Source organism: Podarcis cretensis (genome assembly GCF_951804945.1).
Source record: "Podarcis cretensis genome assembly, chromosome: Z".
NCBI classification, from domain to species: Eukaryota; Metazoa; Chordata; class Lepidosauria; order Squamata; family Lacertidae; genus Podarcis; species Podarcis cretensis.
In genome coordinates, this window is record NC_137184.1 from 592,937 (window position 1) to 615,591 (window position 22,655).

Sequence of the window (22,655 nt, forward strand, 5' to 3'; positions counted from 1 at the left end):
CCATTGTCATTATCAACATGCTCCAAGACCCAACTGATTCCAAGCAAAAAGCACAAAGCAAACTCGTCATCATTTGCAAACCTACCAGATGTGAATATTTTCAAAGATTTGCACGTTTTTATTTAAAATAACCACAGAGCCCTTTCACCTCAAGGCTAGCTGCTGTATTACCTGGGTTTCCCTCATAGTCTGGAAAGGCTGAAGGCTGCCAGTCTCCCCACAGAAGACTCTCTCAACCCTGATCAACCTTGTAGCCCTGAGCTGCTGCCTTGAACACAGGAGGCCGCAGGTTAGATCCCTGTCATCTGCAGGCAGGGCTGGGCAAATACCCTTTGGTTTGCTGGCCGGCATGGACGGGGGGTGGGGGGCGCTTCCTAGGCTATCAATGAGAGGTTTGCACCATCAAGACCCAATACTTGTTGCCTCCCAGTATTACCCTTCAATAACAACCCCTGCCTCCATTAAGTAAACAAAGAATTCCATGCCTAGTGTTAGATACTTCACTGTTGCCACTTTTCTTGAGAGCCAGTGGTTATAGTGCTGGACTAGGACCTAAGAGGGACGCGGGTGGTGCTGTAGGTTAAACCACAGACCCTAGGACTTGCCGATCAGAAGGTCAGCGGTTCGAATCCCCGCGACGGGGTGAGCTCCCGTTGCTCTGTTCCAGCTCCTGCCAACCTAGCAGATCGAAAGCACGTCAAAGTGCAAGTAGATAAATAGGTACCACTCTGGCGGGAAGGTACACGGTGTTTCCGTGCGCTGCTCTGGTTCGCCAGAAGCGGCTTAGTCATACTAGCCACATCACCCGGAAGCTGTATGCTGGCTCCCTCAGCCAATAAAGCGAGATGAGCGCCGCAACCCCAGAGTCGGTCACGACTGGACCTAATGGTCAGGGGTCCCTTCACCTTTACCTAGGACCTGGGAGCTCAGGGTTCAAATCCGCCCCAACTCAGCCATGAAGCTCACTTTGGGTGACCTTGGGCCAGTTACTGTCCCTCACCCTAACATGCCTCACAAGGTTGTTTTGGTGATTACATGATAAGGGGAGGGGAGGAGAACCATGTAAGACAATGTGAGCTTTGGGCAGGGGGAGGTGGGATGAAAATGCAATTTAGAAATAAAATAAAGCTTGGGTCCTTCACATGTTTTGCGGTTCCTCGGGGAACTGCTTGTTGCCTTTTAGTTAATTGTTTCATCATGGTCTGACTGTCGTTAGGCTCCAGTGTGTCAGTCCCCTTGAGCACTTCTGCAGGAAGTGGAAAGGCAGTCGAGCAACCGCTTTAATGCAATCATTAGATGCTTATTGCTGGAATGGGGTCTTCACAGGGGCCATGGCTCAGCAGCAGAGGATCTGCTTTGCATTCAGAAGGCGCCAGGTTGATTCCCTGGTACCTCGAAACAGAAAGCATCTAAGCAGCAGGAGGTATGGTGGAGGCAGCTGCTGCCAGTCAGAGCCAAGATGAACAAGGGGTCTCAATCAGTCTAAGTCAGTTTCATGTCGCCCACGCAGCATGAAAGTGGCAATTGTTTTTAATTTTATTTTAATGCTAAGATTTGTAGAACGAATTTCAGAACACTTTGATCTATTTGTCTGGTTCATCCAGGTGACCTGTTTATTGAGCTTTCATCCTGGTTGGCTTGCACAAAAATTCTGTGGAAGTCAGACTATGCCTGGTCTTTGTTGAGCATCTTTTCCATTTTTTAGTGAAACAATGCATATTCACCCTGACTGGTTTGCACAAGGGTTTATGAGTCTTCCCATTAAACCACTGCCCTAAACCATGACTGAGTTTCCTTTACGTACAAAACAAAACATAATTCTATGCCAAGGCAATTCAAGTTCTGAATACTGTGCAGTGTATACATTAATAGGCAACCGTAAATATACTTTCTCCAGGTTTGTATAATTATGCAGCTGTTAATATTACACGTTATCACACAGGAATATTCTGGATTTGTTAGCTGCCTTCTGTACCCAGTGCTACTGAATCGATTGCAACACACACACCCCTGATCCCCTAAAATGTCAGTGCAAGTGAATCCAAGTGTATGGATTCGTTATGTTTGCATCTTGCTTTTTCTCTATGTATCAGGATTTTCCAGGCACTGTGCATCACCATCTGCCAGAAGTTCCCTTCCAAATTCCACACAGGACAATCTGGCCACACTCTCCACACCAAAGAATAAATGGACGCACATCTGATACCAGAGAGGGTGATGCCCAGAAACCAGCAGAACATGACAACCACACAGGATCTTTATGAAGTCATTTCTGACCAAAGGAACTTCCAGCAGAAACTCCCAGTGGAAAACTCATCAGAAAGTACAGGATTTAATCCTACTGCAGGAGGGGAGTCAATCGACCAATGCCACGATATTTGCGTTATCGTCAGTGCCACTTCATGAATGGCCACGGTAACTATTTTACATATGTTTTCAGTTTAACCCAGTTATCGGGGTTTGCATTTCATTTCCCCCTCACCTCACAGCTAATGTTTTCTGTTTCTAACATCCCTATGAGTATATGCCTCTAACAAGTGAAAATGGCACTGCATGCATCTGAGGAGGAGGCCACTAGCCCACGAAAGCTTATGCCGTAATAATAATGCCCCTTCTCAGTGCAGAAGTCATTCAATATATATCTCTCTCTCTCTCGCACACACACACAGCACTTTGTTTAGCATCTGACCTGATGAAGAATTTTGCTGGACTCAGAACCTTGCTCGCCGTATTGTGGACATTCTGGTTGGTCCCTGTTAAAAGGACTTTGCTACTTTTATTTGCTTGCTTTAACCCTTGCTAATATATGCAATCCACCTCTCTTTCCACACAGTTAGTTGGGGGGCTTTCTCTCCCTCTTACTTGGTATGCAAGCACTGGCAAATGCACACCCCTGCTGTGGAATAAATAATGGTGCTCTGTCATGTCCCTTCTCCACTACTGGCCTGGCCTGGCTGAAGGCCCTGTCCTAACCAACCCAGTTTTTATCCCACTGGGCAAAATGCTGCCCTTTCCTGTCTTTCTTTCTTTCTTTTTTAATTTTATTTTTTTATTAATAATGCACACACAACATTACAAATACAACCATTCAAATACCGACAATACAAATACAAACATAAATATTCCACCTGCGTGACTTCCCTCCACCCGCGTTCGTCATTTCTTATATCCTTATTTATATTGCAATTTGTAACTCTCATCTTTATTAATGGTATTTAACTGTTAATTTGTTATCTGTATCAATTTTACAAGCTTAATCTAAACATATCAGCATGTTATCTGAATCCTGCCTTTCTCTCTTCCATGTTCGCACCCTCAGGAGAGAGAATTCTGCAGCTGCTTCTAAAAACACAGAAGTCTGTGGGTCAGAAGGTCCCGAACCTCCTCCAGTGGGTCTACTGTACTCACTCATGGAAAAAAAGGCACTCTGCACATGTTCAGAAATCTGGCTGCCTCTACTTCTTTACACACACCCAGGCTGGTGCAGAAAACTGGCTGGGGGGCACAGAAATACTGGAGTCCAAAACACTGATATACCAGTATTCCCAACATTGACTGGCAGCAATAGTTCTCCAGGATGGATTACAGGAAGCAGTAAATCATCAGAAGCAGGAATTCCTTTTTAACTTGCACATCTCAAATTCTAGAAAACAAATAAAACACATCACCCCCCACCCCCCAAAAAAACCCTCTAAGTAAGGGATATCAACCATAAGCAAGTGAGGTGGTCACATATTTTTGCATATCAGCCCAACCGCTGCCAAAAGGAAACTTCTAGCAGGGCTTAATTCTTCTGTGGTGATGGGTCACTTGAACTCAACACTCCAGAACCTGCTTCCCATACCTGGCAACGTCAACACTATGGAAGGCAGGGAGGCGATATAGATGGCAGAGTCGGCTGTGTATACAACTGGGCTTGCACACTGCTTGGAGATTTAGGTACTTATTTATTTTCGAGCATGCAGTTTTATAAATTTTCTAAACAAATAAATAAAACTAAAATGACGCAACCTAAACCACCATGTCCCTTGGAAAGGGCTTGCAGACTGAACTGTTTCCAGGACACCCAGCAGAGCTTTCCAGCACACAATGACAGCCATCATCACAGACGGTAGAGGAAAGGAGAGGGAGAATTCTGGAGGGCAAAGGTTAAGACCAGCCTCTCTGGCAGGTGCCCGTCAAGGTGGTGTCAAAAGCCAGGACATAGCTAATGTTTGCTCTATTGATTTTACCTTTTTAAAAAATACTTTATGTATATTTGTTTTTAATTGGTTCATGGGGAGTCAGTCACATTTTATATACATTTGGACTTGTACACTGCTTGGGGATGTTTAGGGTTTTTTTCAGTTTATAATTTTTCTAAATATAATGCAGCCCAAGCACCACAATCTCTTTGCAAAAGGGCCTCATGGGATGGCAAATTAGGCCTAGGGGGCAGGAGGAGGCAGCTGGGGAGCCCCAGTGCCAGAGCCGGCTTCAGTGCAGAGATGGGATCATCCAGAAGGCAAACTGGTGGGAACAGGGCAGAGAGAGTCTCCAAATCCAAGACGCAGGATTTCCTGTTCCACACAGGTGACTTGCTCTTGCCCACCCCTGCACCAAAGCCAGATGCACACCTACAAGTTGGGTTCAGATCTGCTCCTCACATCTCATACAAAACTGACTTGTGGAACTCATCGCCACAGGATAACCACTAACATGAATGGCTTTTAAAATGGTTACCTAAATTCCTGGAGGCTGAGCCTCTGAATAGCTAGTTAGTAGAAGATTAGAACAGTCCCATAGGCTGTTCAGCCTATAATTTTCAGATGCACGCTTGCCTTTCTTTGTACAATCCCTGTTTGACAACTTGGGGAAGGTTTGGTAAATGATGGGGAAGCTGAATTCCGCACAATATAGAGCTGTATATGGTATTGAAATGCTCTTACATTTTTTCAGCTGAACCTCCCTGCAAGTCGCGTCTTTCCATGTCTAAATTCCTCTTACTTATTAACTGATCTCCTTAGCACAAGCTGATTCCTAAATTCTGTACCATCATCTACTCTTGTGGATGGTTGCCATTAAAACATAGCCTGCACATCTGCCACAGTGAATTCTGTTCACTTTCCTGACTGCAGAAGGGATGCAGCTCAGCGGCAGAAGAGCTCAGCTGTGCCCACAGAAGGTCCCAGGTTCATCGCCTGGCAAGGAGAGACTGTGTGGCACCCTGAGCTCATTAGATCAGCAGCCCTCACTTGGTGCAAGGCAGATTCCAGGGGTGCCAACCTGAATAAAATATTGGGGAGGCAGGTAAGCCCTGTCCCACACAATCAATCACACGACACAACACACACACACACACACACACCCATTTGAATAGCAATGCCCATCAACTGTGTCGGGGGCCTCAAGTATTTTATGGGGGGGGCAGGGTGGCAAAGGGACCTCCACCCCGAGAGGTTGGGCTCCTATGGCAGTTTCCTGCGTTCCTCCAGGCATCTTGTGTTTGCTCAGGATGACAAGCAGTGAGGCAGTTAATTAATTTTAGACTTCGGAATTGGTGGTCTTACTAGTCCTCCTTTTCCAATGCATACGACTTCACTTACTTCGAAATGCAGTGAGCCAGCCTTGCTGCATTTACACCCTCTGCTCATTCCTGCAAGAGATGGGTGCCCTGGACACCCACCCAGGCAGCAAATTCAGACTTTGGACTCCAGGATAAGGCAGTCGCAATTCATCTGGAAAACTGATGAACCAAAGCAGGTTGTCTAAGCAGGATCTGTTTCTGGAAATGTGATATTTTATTTCATAAATGAGCAGGGTCCCATCCTCTATTACCTCGCTATCCCTTTTGAGTGCTTCCAGGCAGGTGTTCGGTGTGAAATTGGTGCAGCTAATGCCTGCAAGGCTTTTGCAGTGTCCAGAAACATGCAAACATCCTGCAATCCTACCCGATTTAATTCAGATTTGCCCTTTTCAGAGGAAATCTAATAAAATTTACACATTGCTTGTGTGTGTGTGTGTGGGGAGAGAGAGGGAGAGAGAGAGAGAGAGAGAGGTAAAGGTTAAGTCCAGTCTATGGGGTTGCGGCGCTCATCTCACTTTCAGGCTAAGGGAGCCGGCATTTGTCCACAGACAGCTTTCCAGGTCATGTGGCCAGCAGGACTATACCGCTTCTGGCACAACGGGACACTGTGACAAGTGCCAGAGCGCATGGAAACACTGTTTACCTTCCTGCTGCAGGGGTACCTATTTATCTACCTGCACTGGTGTGTTTTTGAACTGCTAGTTTGGCAGGAGCTGGGGCAGAGCAACAGGAGCTCACCCCGTCGCAGGGATTTGAACCGCCGATCTGCTCAAGAGGCTCAGTGGTTTAGACCACAGCGTCATCCATATATATATATATGGTGATGGTGTTGGGGAAGGGATTGTAGGGTTAGAAAGGACCCTGGGGGGGTCATCTGGTCCAACCCCGCCCTGCAATGCAGGCATCTCAGCTAAAGCATCCCTGACAGATGGCCATCTGACTTCTACTTAAAAATCTCCAAAAATCCACCTCCCCAGGAAGTCTTGAAACTTTAACCTTCTGTAGAATAAAATAGCCCCACTGGCTGACTCTGAAAACAGAGAGCTAGATTAGCAGTAGCTCAGCACCCAGTACAACAGGGGTGAGATGGCTTCAGGCTTGTTCAATCTTGTTTTGTTTTGTTTTGTTTTACACTGAAACCCTGCTGCTACCCACCAACTGCAGCCAAAGGAATAAGAGTTCTTCAGCTGGGTGGACCTACGCAAGGAATCGAGGATCAGGTGGTCTCTGTGCATACACATGGTCGGCCCAGGAATTTGCAATCAGTACCAAAACCAATTCCACGGGTCCTTTCACACAACAATCCACTCCCAGTTTTCAACCCAGCAGCCTAATTTATAGAGAAGGTAAGTTTATTGGTTGTTGCTATACAGGACTAAAACATTTTGGTGTCTGAGGCAAACCACAAAATGCCCCCTCTCATTGAGGAAGAAGGAGTGAGTGAAGATCTGTGTCGGGAACAGGGCAGCGAGGATCAAATCAGCTTTACCCGGCAGTCTGAACTGGGAGTCAAGGGCCGTCACAGTGGGAAAGGGGCCTGATCTGAATCACATCAGGGGGGCAAAGACCCCAGGAGACCCCAGAGGGCAGCCCTTGCCATTTCCTCTCTAGGGGTGGGAGGAGACATCCTGTTGCTGCTGTGGAGGGGGCAGATTTGGCATATGTTGTTGCTGCTACCATGGCAGCAACAGTGGGCATTGTGATCCTCGGAGGTTGGATCAGCCACTCCTCTGGATCCGGCTGTCCAGGGCGGTTGCCTCACTTCTCCTCATGGGCAGGCAGTCTCTATTGCCATAGTTAGACCATTGGGAATTGGAAACCCCTTGGTGATCTACGGCAAACCACCAAGAGAGACACAGGAAAGGATCCTGATCAACTTTGAGCCTAACAGCAAACTGGTAAACAAAATATTAGACATAAACACAAAGTTTCCCACTCATGTTCGGCAGAAGCAACACACAAGAAGGCCAAACCTGTTTGTGCTTTTTCTGTATGAGAGACGGAAGCAATTCAGCTCATGCAGTGAGTTAGTGGTTATTTTCTGAGGTGCAAGAGCTCTCATCATGACAGTCCTCAGAGCCACACCTCCAAGTAGGGCTACCGGTCACCAAGCAACAGTAGCACAAAACATAATGCTCAATTTATTGAGCTTGGATGAGCATCGTGTAATACTAAGCTGGTTTTATCATGACTTCCTCTAGGCTAATATATCACAAGCAATAGCAAAACTTGAAAGCCGCATTATCACTTCCCCTACTTGCCTGTTCAAGGAGGATGTAATCCATCAGCTGCTTTGGCAAATGTCATCATTATTCCTGCCCCCATAGCTGGATCCAATGTGCTGACCCTCCTCAACATCACTGAGTCTAGGCCAGCTTCTGCCATCCTGGTGCACTCTACTCATTTGTAGACTACAGCTCCCATGACTCCTGTCCATTGGCCATGATGGCTGATGTGAAGGACCATGGCTCACTGGGCAGGGCATCCCAAGTTAAATTCCTAGCATCTCAAGGGAAAAGTGGGGAAAGGATTCTGCCTGAAGCCCTGGTAGAGCTGCTACCAGTCAGTGTAGGTATCTCAATACGGAGATAGATGGACCAGTGACTTAACTCAGGATAAAGCAGCTGCCTCTGTTGCTTTGATGGCAGCTGTCACCAAAACATCGGCAGGGCACCAGATTACATGCACTGATGCCAATAATATGGAACGTCCTGCCTTTCCAAATCTTGCATGTAAGTGCACCATACATGCAGCACACATTTCTGCTGATGCATCACAAAATCATAGAACTGTAGTGTTGGAAGGGACCCTGAGGATCATCTAGTCCAACCCCTGCAATGCAGGAATATGCAGCTGGTCCATACAGGGATCGAACCTGCAACCTTGGTGTTATCAGCACCATGGTCTAACCAACTGAGCTATCCAGGCTCAGGGAAGACTCTACAAATCTCCAGCCCAGCTGACCACATGCAGACAAGCTCCAAGCTCCACCACAGTGCGCTGACCCACAGGTCCTCCTCCTAGATGGTTGCCACCTCCTGACCACAAAATCACTGAACTCAGAACTAGCCCTGGGCGGGGGACACTCCCTTCCCCGGGGAAAAGAAAAAACACGCTCCCAGGTGGCATGATCTGCATCCTGACTGACTTGAAACATCAGCAATCACCCAGCCCAAAAGTCGCCTCTCCTCATCTAAAATCCCCTTAAACACAGGAGCTGCTGGTGACAAAACAGCATTTTCAAACTTTTCTGGTTCATGTTTGTGGATGAACTGCAGGTCACAAACTGTGATGTTGGTGCTGTGCTGCGCCTGGTTTGGGACAGATAGCAGCTACGCTCAGCATTAGGCAATCCAGAAGAAGGGCAAAGCCTGGCGTGTGCAGCTACAGCAACGTAACTGAGAGCCCAGCGCTGGGTTTCTCGGGCAGCACCTGGCTCTGTGGGGCAGCATAGGCGAACACCAGCAGCTGCAACACACTCTGCTCATGCAGGCAGAGGCACCACTGTCGGCGTGGCAAGTGACAGCAGGAGAGGCCTAACTGCATCACTGCCAGCACAGGTCCTTGCTGCTGTGCTATTTCTAACAGAAATGCAAACTGGCAGGCATAAGGGGTGTTGTTAGCAGCCCCAGGTCATTTGCACTGGGCCCTAGATCTGCTGCCCAGTGGCAGAGCTTCATGCTGCTTTCAAAACTGCTCTGCTTTTTTATTTATTTCTAATTTCCAAGCATCTTCAGGTATGAGGCTGCTAGTAAATCATAAATTAGCATGAGAGCATGCGCTGTTTAATATTGTGCTTTATTGCAGATACTTTTAACCTTGTGATAGCTTTTTAAAATTGTTGCTACCCACTTCGCAAACCTTTCAGTGATGAAAGGCAAGCTATAAATGGAAGTAACTAATCTGCAAATTTGCATCATGGGCTTGACTCCCAAGTCAGCCTGCAATGCCCCCCCCCCCCCCATGCTGCAAGTTCGCTAGAGATCATTGGGTGCAGGAGGTTGACAGCATTTTTGAAATGATGGGGTCAGCTGGCAAAAGCCAGAAGCTGCAGCCTCAAAGAGGCAGTGCCAAAGGATCCTGCAAACAATCCGGCAGTGCCCTAACTAAATATCCTTTCTCCTCTGAGGCATTGCTGTCGACCCCCCCAAGTGAAAGACAGTGCAGGCACAACCCAGTTTGCCTCGGGAACATTCTCCTGATGGTGCACCACAGATACGTTTTGGGAAAGCAAGCATCACAGTGGCAGTAGGCAGACAAGCATCAGCACAGAGCACACACAGGGGTTAGTATTGCCAGAACCTACAAGGTATTATTTCCACAGCTGTGGCTTCTACCTCTTGCAACACTCCAAAAGCACCGCAGTTCACACATCAGGCAAACACAGGACACATCTTTAATCTCTCAGCTACAACAAAAGGCCTTCACAAGGGCACAGAATTGTTGTGAGTCACAGGGGCTTCACTTTGGGAGCCCATATCCATGAACCCGTGAATGGGAGCTCACTCCCCATATATAGGAGTGTATCAAAATGGCTTGATCAACCTGCCTGCGCTTCAGGAACGGATGATGCCAGGAGTCTTGGCCGGACTGCACAATTTTTGCAAACCCTTCAGAGGTTTGGAAGAGAAGTTACCAAACTTGCACCATAGAAGATTCGAACCTCCTATGCACCTCCAGATGACACAGAAGACCCCACATCCTCTCTTACCTGGAGAACCCTCTTGGTCAAGCCTGTTTTCTGAGCAAGCTGTTTCAAGTCCTTGGCATCCGGATTGTGGTTAATAGCAAAATAAGACTTCATTGTCCGCAATTGGTGGTGTTTGAACGATGTCCTCATGCGCTTCGTTTTCTGGTTGCTGGGGTATTGCTGGTCTCGGTCCAGGTGGTCCCCGTCATTCTCATTGCAGCTCAAAGCTGGGAGGAAACAAGGACGGGGTAGGGGGGGGAGGAGAGCGAGTCATCATAGCTACTGAAGAAGCAAGGCCAGGGCAAGTATTATCAAGCCCTTTCAGTCCCTCCTCTCTTTCTTCTCCATACACTTATAGGGCTACAAGAACCCTCACCTGCCCTTTTGCAGTGACAGGTGGCTCTCTCTTTTCTCATCTGCAAGAGCAGAAAAGGCATCTCTGTCCCCCCCCTTCCTCTCCGCATTTCCAGACAGCATGAGAACAACTTTGCAAAAAAATGTTTTAAAGCACTGTCACTCTGCATTGTGCAGCTGCAGACCCACAGCCCACCACGTCCACTTAACCTTCAAGAGGGGAAGGAAAAAACTCATTCAGGCCCTTGGTATTCTTCCCACCAAACTCAGCTACACAGAGCACAAAAGAGACCCTTAAATAAAACACCGTTTAAAGAGGGGAGGGTAGATGGAGAGAGGCTGTGTACACCTGACAGCAAATTCCAGATATAATTTGACATAAAGTTGGGGGTGAGCGGGAAGGGAACAGTTCCAAGGAGGTTTGACTTATACCAAAGACCAAACAGAAGCTGCAAGTAACTAGCCACATTTGCACTCCGTTTAAAAAAAATAATATCAAACTCCCTTGAAGGAATCTGTTGTTTCCTCTCCCCTCCCCCCCTCCCCATGTGTTTACTAGAAACAATTTAGATCAAGACTCCCTCTTATGGCTACAAAAATTCACTAATGAAGCTTCCACAAAGAGGCAAAGGAACTTTACAATAATTAACAAATGGAGCTACAATTTGCACAGCAAGCATAATATGCATGCATATTAAAAGGGTTTTTGTTTTTTTACATAAAAAATGCATCTACACCTTCCAAGAACCAAGCACAAAAAGTTCCTATTTAAAAATAGCAAACACTCAGAGAAAATTTAGCAATGCATCTGGTTGTTTGGATATTCTGTCATTAACATGTGTTATCGGTGCTTATCAATTTCCCATAAACTAGCTTTTTCAGGTATGTTGAAAAAAGAGGGATTCTCAGGAAGCTTCATTTTATGCTCTCCCTTGACAATTCTTTATCCACTCTATGAAATGACTAAGAAAAAAGGCGGGTGAATCAGATAAATATCTATCCTGAGAGCATTAGAATGTGAATTATTGATCCAGCTGTCGAAACGCATCTGCTTTTGAAATTGTCCATCATCACATGTACTTCCAACAAGGATCCAAACCAACACACTACCTTATATCAAATGCAAATTATTTATCCTGCTTAAAATCTACCGATTACACCAGGATTCCCAGAAAGTTAAACGCTGCAACAGATCTGCAGTAATCTCAGTCGTGCATGCTCTGCCTTATGTGGCCTAATGCTCATTACTGCTATGGGAAGGCACTGGAATGCATGCAAAGCAGCTGGTTTGCAAGAAATGGCCAGTCTGGGGAGGTTTTCAGTGGTTGGTGTCTACTACTGCAGGCAAAGGCCCAGTGGATAACTCTCCCCCCCCCCCCCCAAGAAAGAACACATCCTATCAGAAAATGAAGGGCAACTTTTCTGACGCTTGGCTTCCATTCCCCAAATATATTAAAGTAAAGGTACATGACTGGCAGCCGCCCTCTTCTCATGGACTCCTATGGAAAAACATCATTTGATAATGTAGTTATGAAGGACAAAAGAAATAACATATCATCATCAACAACAACAAAACAACAACAACAAATATTAAATTGATTACTCGTCCTGCACAAGCATGTCCCAAATTGGCTTACAACAATTTAGAATTAAGAACAGTTTAAAAAGATCACAGCACCAGGAGCAGGGTGGATCCCGAACACGCGCTCGTACCCCTCAGATGTCAAATGACAATGTGAAGAGGTGAGGCTTCAACATTCCAGAAACAAAACACGACTCTATAGTGAATGTGCCAGACACCTTCTGTGGGGAGGGGATTCTGCAACTTAGGACCTGCCGCAGAGAAGACCCTCTCCTGGCCACCAGCCCCCTGGAGGGCAGTGGAACTACCAGGGGGGCCCTCTCTGTGTATCTTAATTCCCAAGGGAATCTGTAGGAAAGGAGGTGGCCTCTCATATATTTGGGGAATAAGTCATTTGGGGATTTAAAGATTAGCGTAAACACCTATACACAACGCCAGATCAAACCACAGAATCTGCTGTCATGGCATCTCCATATGTAACCCTCAGCTACCCTCTGGGAAAGCAAGATAGCCACCCCTCCCTATTTTGCCCACTGAAAAGGTACGCTCTCCCCAAACCCTGAGGCTCCATTCCCAGCTCTCAACCCTGAAAGGCACAGGAAGGTGTGTCCCCCATACTGCTTGGCATATCTGGTCTCAGAAAAGAAATCATACAAATGACGGGAGATGGAACGAAATTTGGCTTTGCTAGCAAAGTTTAGAGTCGCACAGGATCCTTAGCCTGCTTGATCAATAACCCTGCATAGTTCAAAAGTCTGCAGAGTAAAACCTGGTTTTGTTTTGTTCCCCTCAATATACATAACAAGATCTGCATTGGCACATAAGTATTCTTGCGGGAGGCGATGAAATTGTGCGTGACCCATGAGACAAACTTCAATGCAGTGTCCCTGCAGTTGCGAATTCTGTGCAATGTTCCTGAAGACAGTGTGAGGAAATGCTCTAAAAGCGGCACTCCAGAGTTCTCTCTTCAACACTGCAAGCAATATTGTGACCATGGAATGCAGCTGTTGGGGTGGGGGCCATGGCATGTCTGGAGCCAGTCCTTGAGCTACCCACACCACGTAAACATACCACAGCAAAATCCCAGCCTTGTCTGTCTGATGTAAAAGACTAGAAGCTACTTGCAAACATCTTGCATGTGGTGTATGGCATCCAGTACCCTGATGGACCTTTAAAAATGCTTAGGATTAGTCATAAGAGGGATTGCCTTGCTTATTCCACAGCAGACAAAAAGGAGGTGATTACATGAACAAAACAGAATTTGCTGACTTAGTCCACGGGGGTGGGGGGGGGAGAGAGAAATAAAATGCATTTTAAACCTCTGCATAGAAGTACTGTATATTTAAGACTGAATTTTGGATTAAAACAAATAAAAAATAGGGGAGATGTGTGTTAGAATGAGCATATACTCCCCTGAGAACTAAGGATCTTCACCACAGCAAACTGAAATGGATTCCAAACGTATTTTCCTGAGGCCAGGAGCCTTTTCCACAAAAGAGGCTCCCCTCAGTGTCACATGGCTGATCCTTAGTTCCCTGTAATAGAAAGCTTAATTTCCCTTTCACCTGACATTGCTCAGGCAAGCAGCCTGGGATGTGGGAAGCAAGAGAGACGCAGTTGATCTTGCCTTCTGTGAAGGAAATGGGGAAGCAAGCAAGAGGCTTATGAGTTCACAATAAATATTGCAGTTTCTATCACCTAGAAAGGGAAACATCCCTCCTTCCTTTGGGGCAGTATGATTGTCCAGACAACAGTGGGGCTGGAGAACCACTTTGCTGAAAGGGAGACGGCATATAAATGAGCAAGAACCTACAAAATCATTGTCACTGAGCTCTCCTTGCTGCCACCTCCAAAGGTCTCCTTACTAGGATGACAACCATGTTGTGCAGTGTGGGCAGCTGTATGAGTGTGGGGGAGGCAGCCTGGAACCACAGCTGAAGTCTGCATCCCAGGGTCTGCAATGGTTCTCCAGCCATTATGTTGAGTTTGTGGAGTATCACACAATGGTCACCAACATTCCTAGGGGGTGGGTGGTATTGTCAGCCACACAGATGAGCAGCAAGCCCAGTGGTTCCCAAAGTGGGTGAAAGTACCCCCCTAGGGGATAGTGGGATTACCTGGGGGGTGCTAATCTGCAAGGGGGTGGCAGGTGGGAGACACTGGATGACTATCAGACTTTGAGAAGTTGGTATCACTCGCTCAAGTTTATCAGTTTTGTTGAATTAATTAAACAAAATAATTTTAATTAGATTTTGAATAAACATGCAATTAATTGTGACAGCCTTGAATTTTACTGTGCTATTGTCTTCCATAGCAGGCTGTGCTTTTTCTAGGGTGGCACAGGGGGCACTGGAGACAAGTTTATAGAATCAAGGGGTGGGCCCCCCCAAAAAAGGTTGGGGAGCACTGAGCTAGCCTTCTCTGGGAGAAGCAAAAGAAAGAATTCCAGATAAGGCCCAAAAGGGGTTGCATATTCTTGGCCAGAAGGGAATTGGTAGCACGATGGGGAGGACAGCAAAACCCAAGAGATTGAATAGATTGACCTGGCAACTCAAACAAGGCTGGATAGAGGTCTCCATCTGAGTAGAGACCCAAGACTCCCTAGGACTGGGGGCAGAGGTGACTCCCCCCCTTCAGTGGATGTTAAATGCTAGCAGAAGAGAAAGACCCATTTTAAACCAGCTCCTTCCGTCAAAGTCTGCAAAGGTGACACATCCAAGGACTGCTGCATCCTCTCAGAATCCATTCAATCAATTGTTCACTCTGTTTAATTGCCAACAAAACACAAGCCATCACGGAGGGAGAATAAGCACACACAGTCACAGACCATCTCAAATCAGCAGGTCCTCGAGAGGCCTCCATTCAGAATGGCCAAGACTTGGGCCAGGGAGCGGGCAAGTGGAAGCTGAGGTCTTCTGTACAAGTCCCCACCACAGCTGACTGCTCTACCCACTAAAGAGTCAGTGTTTCTGACCTGCTTGCACCCTTGAAGAACACAATACCCAGCCGTGCTCCCCACACACCCTTTGCTTCCCCTCCCCCCTAAAAAATAATAAACCCAAAAGACCAAGAACTGGTCACTTTTCCACCCAACGCATCCCCCACCAGCCTGCAAAGACAAAGAATTAATGAGGCCTTAATCTAACTTTGTTCCCAGCGAATAGTTCCAGATGGGCACTTGGCCTGGTGGAAAGTGGGAGGGAGAAGACGAGCCAGCCTGAGCCAAGTTTAGGAGATAAGACTTTCCAGGGGGGAGGGGAAGGGGCACCCATCACCCACCCGCCCACTCCTGCACCTGGAAGGTTTGAGCTGAAAACAAAAAACAAGTCAGGCTGTGGATGGGAACCGCAGATCAGAAAAGGAAGACGGTCGTTTAGGGATTTAAACTTTTTCAGTAAAATAGATTGAGAGAGAGACAGACCAGTGTTAGCACCCATAGCACCCCCTCAGCTCACAAATTTTGCCCACTGTGCTTTGGATTAAGTAGAGCAGTGCACTCTGAAAGCCTGCAGAGTCGTCAGCATGACATGTGCAACACCACTTTCACAGGATTGCTCCCAGCTCATCTCTGCTGCTTAAGATAAACATTCTTAACACAAAGTGGCATTGCATAATGAAGGAGTGGGGAGGGGGGACTTTGGCCAGTTTGGGAGTGGGGTTCCTCTGTGGAGATAACATTCCTTTTCCACCAGTGTTGCCACAGGCTCTGGGAACCCAGGCTTTTCTATGGCCAGTCAATGGAAAGCTTGCTTGCAACATCTGGACAAGAATGTTCTGGGGAGCAGTGGGTCTTGAAAGGCAAGAGGCAAGTGGGGGGGGGAGGCATAACAGAAAGGACTGTGGGAAAGCCTTGCCCCAACTTTAGATATGGCTGCCTGTGGCTTAGTAGGAGTCTGAAAACACACCCAGACAACCCACCCACACATACCCCCTACCAAGAAAGGAGCATCTGGAACTGCTTGGGAAAACTGAGCTGCAGAACTTGGCTTGGCCTCCGCGGAACAGCCTGCTCTTCACATAGTCCCTCCAATTGCCGCTCCAGCCACTGGTGACTCCTCTACTCAGCAGTGTGGCCTAGGTGAAGATCCAGAGCGGCGCTCTGCTCATGTTCATGCCCTCATTTGTCACAAGCCAACCCTTCCCCCACCCCCCAATTGCTTAGATGTGATTGGTTTCCAGTTCAGGTCCATGCCAATCCCTACTCCCCCTGCCAGGGCTGGACCCCTGCCATGTTGCTGGACTCCAAACTCCCATCAGCCGCAGAATGGCCCAAAGCCAATGGGCACTGGGGTCCAACACCAATCTGCGTGGCCCCAAGCTCCCCAGCTCTAGTTTAGCTGAAAGCCCAAAGTGTGGGTGTTGTTGCCCCTGTGACGCACCCCTATACAGAAAGCTCTTGCAGCTTGGCTCCAGCTCAACCCCCCTTGGCTGAGAGGCTGTGGTATCCACCCTTTGCAACCCAGAGGGTGCTCCACCATGATGTAACGTCCCACAGCCTCACTGCCACCAGCAAGATAGAGCAGTGGCTCTTCACTTAGGCAGCTTTAACCAAAGATTTAGCAAGTTTCTGGAGGGGAGATAAATGTGCAAACAGGAAGTGCTTGGATGGCTGGGATCTCATAGGCATTGCATTTTAAAACATGCCAGGTCACTGTAAGCAAAGTCCTTTCAAAAATTGCTTAAAGCGGGCGTGGAATATGGGTCCCAATGCAAAAGACTGGACCTCAACCTCCTATGTCATCCTCTAACAACACCCCCCCAGGGGCCCTCAGCTAAGCATCCTAGAGAGGCATCTAGCTACAATGGTGTCATCATAGTCCCCCTCAAGGGAAGGGGGGGGGGCTCAAATGCAGCCTGACTAGCTAGCCACATTTTTTTCAAGTAAAGGCTGTTACATCCAAAGTCCAAAATGACTAAATGGCACCACTGCTGAGCTTTTCTGCAGCTGAAATCGAGGTGCTGGGTTGAGATGGATCTGGAGAGGTCAGACCCAGGAAAACTGGTATCATGTTCACAAACAGGTAGTGAGGGGAGAGCCAAAGCAAGTTGAGGGTGGGGCCCAGCAACCAACCTGCTGCTCACATTGTGCATATGAACTAGAGAAGGGGATGTGGCCTTCGTGAAATACACTCATCTCTCTCACACTACTAATCATCATCAACAACAACACATGCACTGGCTCCTGTAGAGAGGGGAGGGGGAGGGTCAGCATCAAAGGGGTGGGAGGTTGGGGGATATTCACCCTTGTGCCCATTTCTCCAGACCCATGTATTTTATCCAACTCAGTTTGCATTTTCTGCCAATAAATGGAAGTGGGACACAGAATCTCCAGATTAGTGTGTTGACACACCTGATTAAAACATTTTTCTTTAGGCAAGCCTAGCCAGACATGCAGATACTGACACCTTTAAATCTCCCCTTAATTTACTCCTGGTTATATATATATATATATATATATATATATATTACTTGTTTGCAACAGTATTTTATTGATATTCTCAAAGTTTCTTGTGAACTGCTTAGAGGTTTTTGTTACAATTAAGCAGTAATTAAGTAATTAAGCAAGGAACCTAACTGCAAATGGTCAGTTGCTACCACGGGCCTGAATTATAGGAAAGGGCCAAGGGTGTGCCAGGGAGATTTTGGAGGCACCTTTGGGTTCACCCCCCCTCCTCCTCTCAGGCAGACCTCTCCTCCTGCAGCCCCAGCCCCACCCCCACTGAGAAGAAAGTAGCCTGTTGACCAAGGATTGATGTCCTGACTTGTAAGGAAAACCCCTTTGGCTTAATGGGCCTTGCTTCCGAGTAGGCACATCCCTCCACCTTTAAAAATGTGTGGTGCCAACCTTACACACTGGCTATAAGAAGGGAAATAGAGAGTGGGAAGACCCTAGCTCCCAGACCCCCCCCCTCCTCAAACCGTGGAAGGTGGAGGGGGGATTGGGAATAGGTCCTGCTTTGGCAGCAGAGGAGGCCCCTCCTGAAAAAGCAGGAGAGCAGCAGCTCTGAATATGGACAGTCCCCCCCCCCCACTTTGTCACATCTAGATTCCAGAAGAGAGAACATTGGGCAGGAAGCTCTTGCCACACTACAAAATGCTCAGCTACCTGAAATTGGGGGTGTGGAATTTACAGTCCCAACTCAGCACCTTACCTGGCAAGGTCTGGGCAGAGGGAGGGGTTAATAAGAGCCCCTCCTTAAAAGCCTTACACATCTGAGTAGGGGCAGTGAAGAAGTAGCTATTGTACCCACAGATGCACCCATGCGCTGGTGGAGCCCCCAGTCCACAAGCCCCCTCCCACTCTCCAACAAACCCCTGTCTTATAAAGACATATTATTATTCATTAGGTTTCTTCCTCACTTGTTACCTAAAGGTCCCTCGCAACGCATTAAATATCAATCACAGATACATTATAATATTAAAGAAATATAAAATACCTATCATTCATCAATATCTAAATATCGCATACATGCACGCACACAAAATATCCCCCTTCTCCCTTAAACACATATTTTTGCACGGAAGGGTGAACTCGGGACCACAAAGCGCCCTCGTGTAACAGCTGGGGGAGGGGGGAGGCTGCCGCCGAGAAAGGGTTAGGAGGGGGCTGTTTTTGAAGTCCCGGACGCCTTTCTAAGCCGCTTTCCACTTGTCACAGCCCATCGCGTCTCCAGGACCAGAGCCGCAGGTCCCGCCGCCGCCGCCGCCGCCCCCACGCTGGGAAGGAGAGGCAAAGGCCGCAACAGACCTGCCGGAAGAAGCTCCAGTTTGCTGGGTAATTTAGGTTCAAAAATACCAAGTTCGGCGCATTGGGGAGATGAGGCGTTCCCAATATTTTGGCGAATAATAATATTGTTATATTTATAAAATATAATAACAATAGTAACAATAGAAGAAAACTGTTAAATCAGAATTTTCTTTTAAAACGAAAGTGATAATGCAAGTCATTTATTTTGGGTAGGTGTGATGGCCTTTTCAGAAAGAAACTCCACTAGGTTCGGGTTTTTTTGTTCACGTTATATAAGGAAATTTAAACCAAAACGAAACAGCTTTCTAAATTCTCCCTGCTACCGCTTTAGCGTAGCAATACTTCGGATCGCAGCCTTTCCCTGCTCCAGCAACCCCTCTCCGCGTTATTTCTGGTCCCGTCGCTTAAAAGGAGCTCAAGAAACATTTCGAAGTTTAGCGGCGGCTGGAAAAGGAGGAAGCGCCTTCGCGAAACTACCATTCTCTGAAGGAACGCAGATCTCGGGGTCTCGTTTGTAGGGGAGGAAGGAAGCGAAGCCTTCTTTCCCAGGGATGCCAGCAACTCATTTTAGGAGGTTCCACCCTGCTCCCCCCCCCCCCAACCTCTCATATTTGCTCTGCCAGATACAAGAGATTTTCAGGCGCGGAGAAAGGTCCCGGGTTCAAACAGCTCAGAGCGCGCGAAAAGCTTGTTTTGCAGCACCAGCGTTTCATAAGCAGCCCCCTCTGCTTTACAACACCCCCCCCCAAAAAAAGAAAAAAATAATCCAACATTCTGAGCCCATCCTTTGGAATCATGCCTTTTACTCTGCCAGCCAAACCGAAGTGGCTCCCCACAGCTGCTTTTTCCCCTACTCCGAAGTCGCGCCCCTTCCCTGAATCATTTTCCGCGCCTCCGGTTTCGGGTTGGGATGCCCCACGCCCTTCCCCGTTCGGGGCAAAAACGGCGCAACTGGGCTTCATCCAGCCCCTGCAAAAGCTGAGCAGTCACACGCCCGGCAGAGCGCCCCACTCAACCCCCTCCATAGCACAACCAGAGGGGCTCCAAGGCGCCCCGATTTTCGCCCTCCAAGCACGCGCATTCTAAAAAGGCACCGCCGCTCAGCACCCCCAGCTCCGACCGCACCGTCGAGCCTCCCGCCACCGCCCGCTCCCTTTACCTGCGTTGTAGGCGGCCAAGTCAGCGCCGGGCCCGGGGCTCTTCCTCTTCCTCGGCCGTCCCTTCTGCACGGTACCCACGCCGTTGTAGTAGGGCAGGCCGAGAGTGGCGGCGGCGCCCAGAGCTGGGCCTTTGCCGGCGGCGCCCTCGCCGTGGTTGAAGTGCAGCTGGTACTCGCCCTGGAGCAGCGCCTCGAAGTGCAGCCGGCAGTAGACCAGGTTGTCCTTCATGCCGAAGTGGTCGCCGGTGGTCAACATTTTGGCGCACGTCGAGCAGGTGAAACAGTTCAAGTGGTAAACCGATTCCCGGGCGCGCATCACCATCTCGGAGGCAGAGATGCCCAAGTGACAACGGGCGCAGCGCTGGACCGAGAATCTCCTGCAGGGAGGTCCAGAAAGAGAGAGGCTCAGGAGCGCAGTGGAGACAGTGGTCCCTGCTATCTTTAACATATATAGGGCACATGGACAGAACTATAAGGTCCCTTCTCGCGAGGAGCTTACAATCGCAAAGTGCGCTGAGAAACTATTGAGCAACTGAAGCAAGCGGCGTCAACCCCAAACTTCCCGGGAGTTTCAGCGGTCACGAACCCTTCACCCCTCCCCTCCCTTCCTACAAGTTATTTTCCACGGTTTTTTTTCCTTTTTTTTGGAGGGGGGCACTTTATGGAAAGGCAGGCAGGCCCCAAAGCTATGGGATCCAGTCGAGTGGTGAAGGGCTTTGCTTGAATGCCCGCTTAGATTTTGACCAGCCCAAACTTATTATGGACGAGGTCCCATTGGAGTGCTCTACCACAGAAACGCAATACTCGCTGCAGCCATCCAGGATGCCCGAATTAAGGGGGCCTCGACCCGGCCTAAGCATTCTCTAGCCTGGCAGCCGCCGCCGCCCCCATGCCTCCTCTTCCCCATAGTTAGGCAGGAGGCCGTGGGTACTTTCTGTAATATTCAGGGGGCCTGGGCCTCTCTCTCCATTGAATGGAGGTCTGAGCTCAGGCCATGACGCGTCTCCTCTACAAAGGAGAGATTGCCAAATCCGGCTGCATTCGGGGCAGTGAACCTAAGAACACAGTAAGAGCGGACTGCTGGATCAGGCCGGTGGGGCGTCTAGTTCAGCATCCTAATCTCACAGTCCCCGACCAGATGGCTCTTCTGCAAAACCCGCAAGCAGGTTCGGACTCCTGCCTTTTCCAGTAACTGGCGTTCAAAAGCATTTACTGGCCCGGCTGTGGAGGCACAGGCGCCGCTTAGCCTTCCTGGCCAGTAGCCATGGTGGCTACTTGTGGTGATGGCGGTGGGCTGTAAGTCGCAGCGGTCCCCGGCCGGGCCTGCCCTGCCTGCCCTGCCCTCCCCCTCCGCCCGGGGGCTTTACCTGTAGTAGTCCTCCTTGCAGTAGATGCTGCCGTCTTTACTGAAGCAGGTGAGCTCCGACTCCAGGTTGAGTTTACACTCGCAGCATTTGAGGCAGCGCATGTGCCATTGCTTGTCCACCGCCAGGAGGTAGTAGCGGTCCGAAATCTTCCCCCCGCAGCCCGCGCACAAGGCGGCCCTCTCGCTGCTGATGGAGGGCATGGCGTGCTGCGGAGGGAGGGAGCAGACAGACAAGGCGCGCGCTGATTAGGGAGCCGGACGCCGAGGAGGCCCGGGCGCGAAGTCTAGCCCCCAGGCCTTTCTCGGGTTCGTCTCCCCTTCCCTGTTGAAGCAAGGGCCGGGGACAGGGGGTCCCACCCCGGGATGGGAAGAGAGAAGAGAGGGGTTTTTTTTGGGGGGTTGTCAGCCACAAAAAGCACCGCTCCCGCCCACTCGCCCAAAGGAAGCGCTCTTGGGGGCCTGGCCCGCGGGAGCTGCCCAGACCAGAAGCCCGGGCTGGGTGGGGGGCGGTGGGGGGGAGAGAGAGAAACTGCGAAGCCAAAGAGCTAAGAGAAAAGGCGCTTCTCTTCCCCCCCACCCCACACGCCTAGAATGAAGCCGCACCTCAGTCCAGGCCCACCAAAACGGCCCCTGGGAGAGAGGGAAGGAGGGAAAGAAGGGATTAGTGAGAAGGAAGCGACCGTTGAACCCGTCCTTTCTCCCGCTCTCAATCTGGATTGTGCCACACCGAGGGAGGGGTGCGAAATGCGGGGCGGCGGGGAGAAGAGAAGCAACGCAAGGCTAAGGCCGGCGGGGGAGGGCAGGGCTGCAGAGCAGAAGAGGTTTGGCTGCGAAACTGGAAGAAAATAAAAATCTGAGGGTTTAAAAGGAAACGTAATCGACGGACATCGCAGCCCGATCTTAAATCCTTGCAGAATGAAACATAAACAAGCAGTGATTTTAAAATGCATTACATTGCTTACGAAAAGAATAAATAAAAATTAGTAGTAAACAAATCTCGGACTGTTTTAAAGAAAGGGGAAAGGAAAAAGAGAAGGGAGTTTCTAAAGCCGCTTTTGCACAAAACACACCCAAGCCTTCCTGAAAGTACTTGGGTCCTCAGCCGCTTCGGGCTGCCAGCTGACCTGCGCTTGCTTGGGAGTAAACCCCACGGAGCTCGGCGCGACTTCCTTCAGAGTAAACATGCGCAG

The 22,655-nt window shown here is 48.8% G+C and overlaps 1 protein-coding gene across 2 annotated transcripts in view; it reads right to left on the reverse strand.

Moving 5' to 3' along the window:
- Positions 1-22,655, reverse strand: part of LHX2 (LIM homeobox 2) — a 58,582-nt gene that overhangs the window by 16,980 nt on the left and 18,947 nt on the right. For both annotated transcript variants that reach the window (XM_079962187.1, XM_079962186.1), the window contains exons 2-4: positions 21,467-21,672; positions 20,100-20,476; positions 10,278-10,483 (exon numbers count right to left, since the gene is read on the reverse strand). In XM_079962187.1, coding sequence (XP_079818313.1) covers positions 10,278-10,483; positions 20,100-20,476; positions 21,467-21,666 — 783 coding nt within the window. In that variant the 5' untranslated portion in view covers positions 21,667-21,672. The remainder of the gene's footprint in view (positions 1-10,277; positions 10,484-20,099; positions 20,477-21,466; positions 21,673-22,655) is intronic.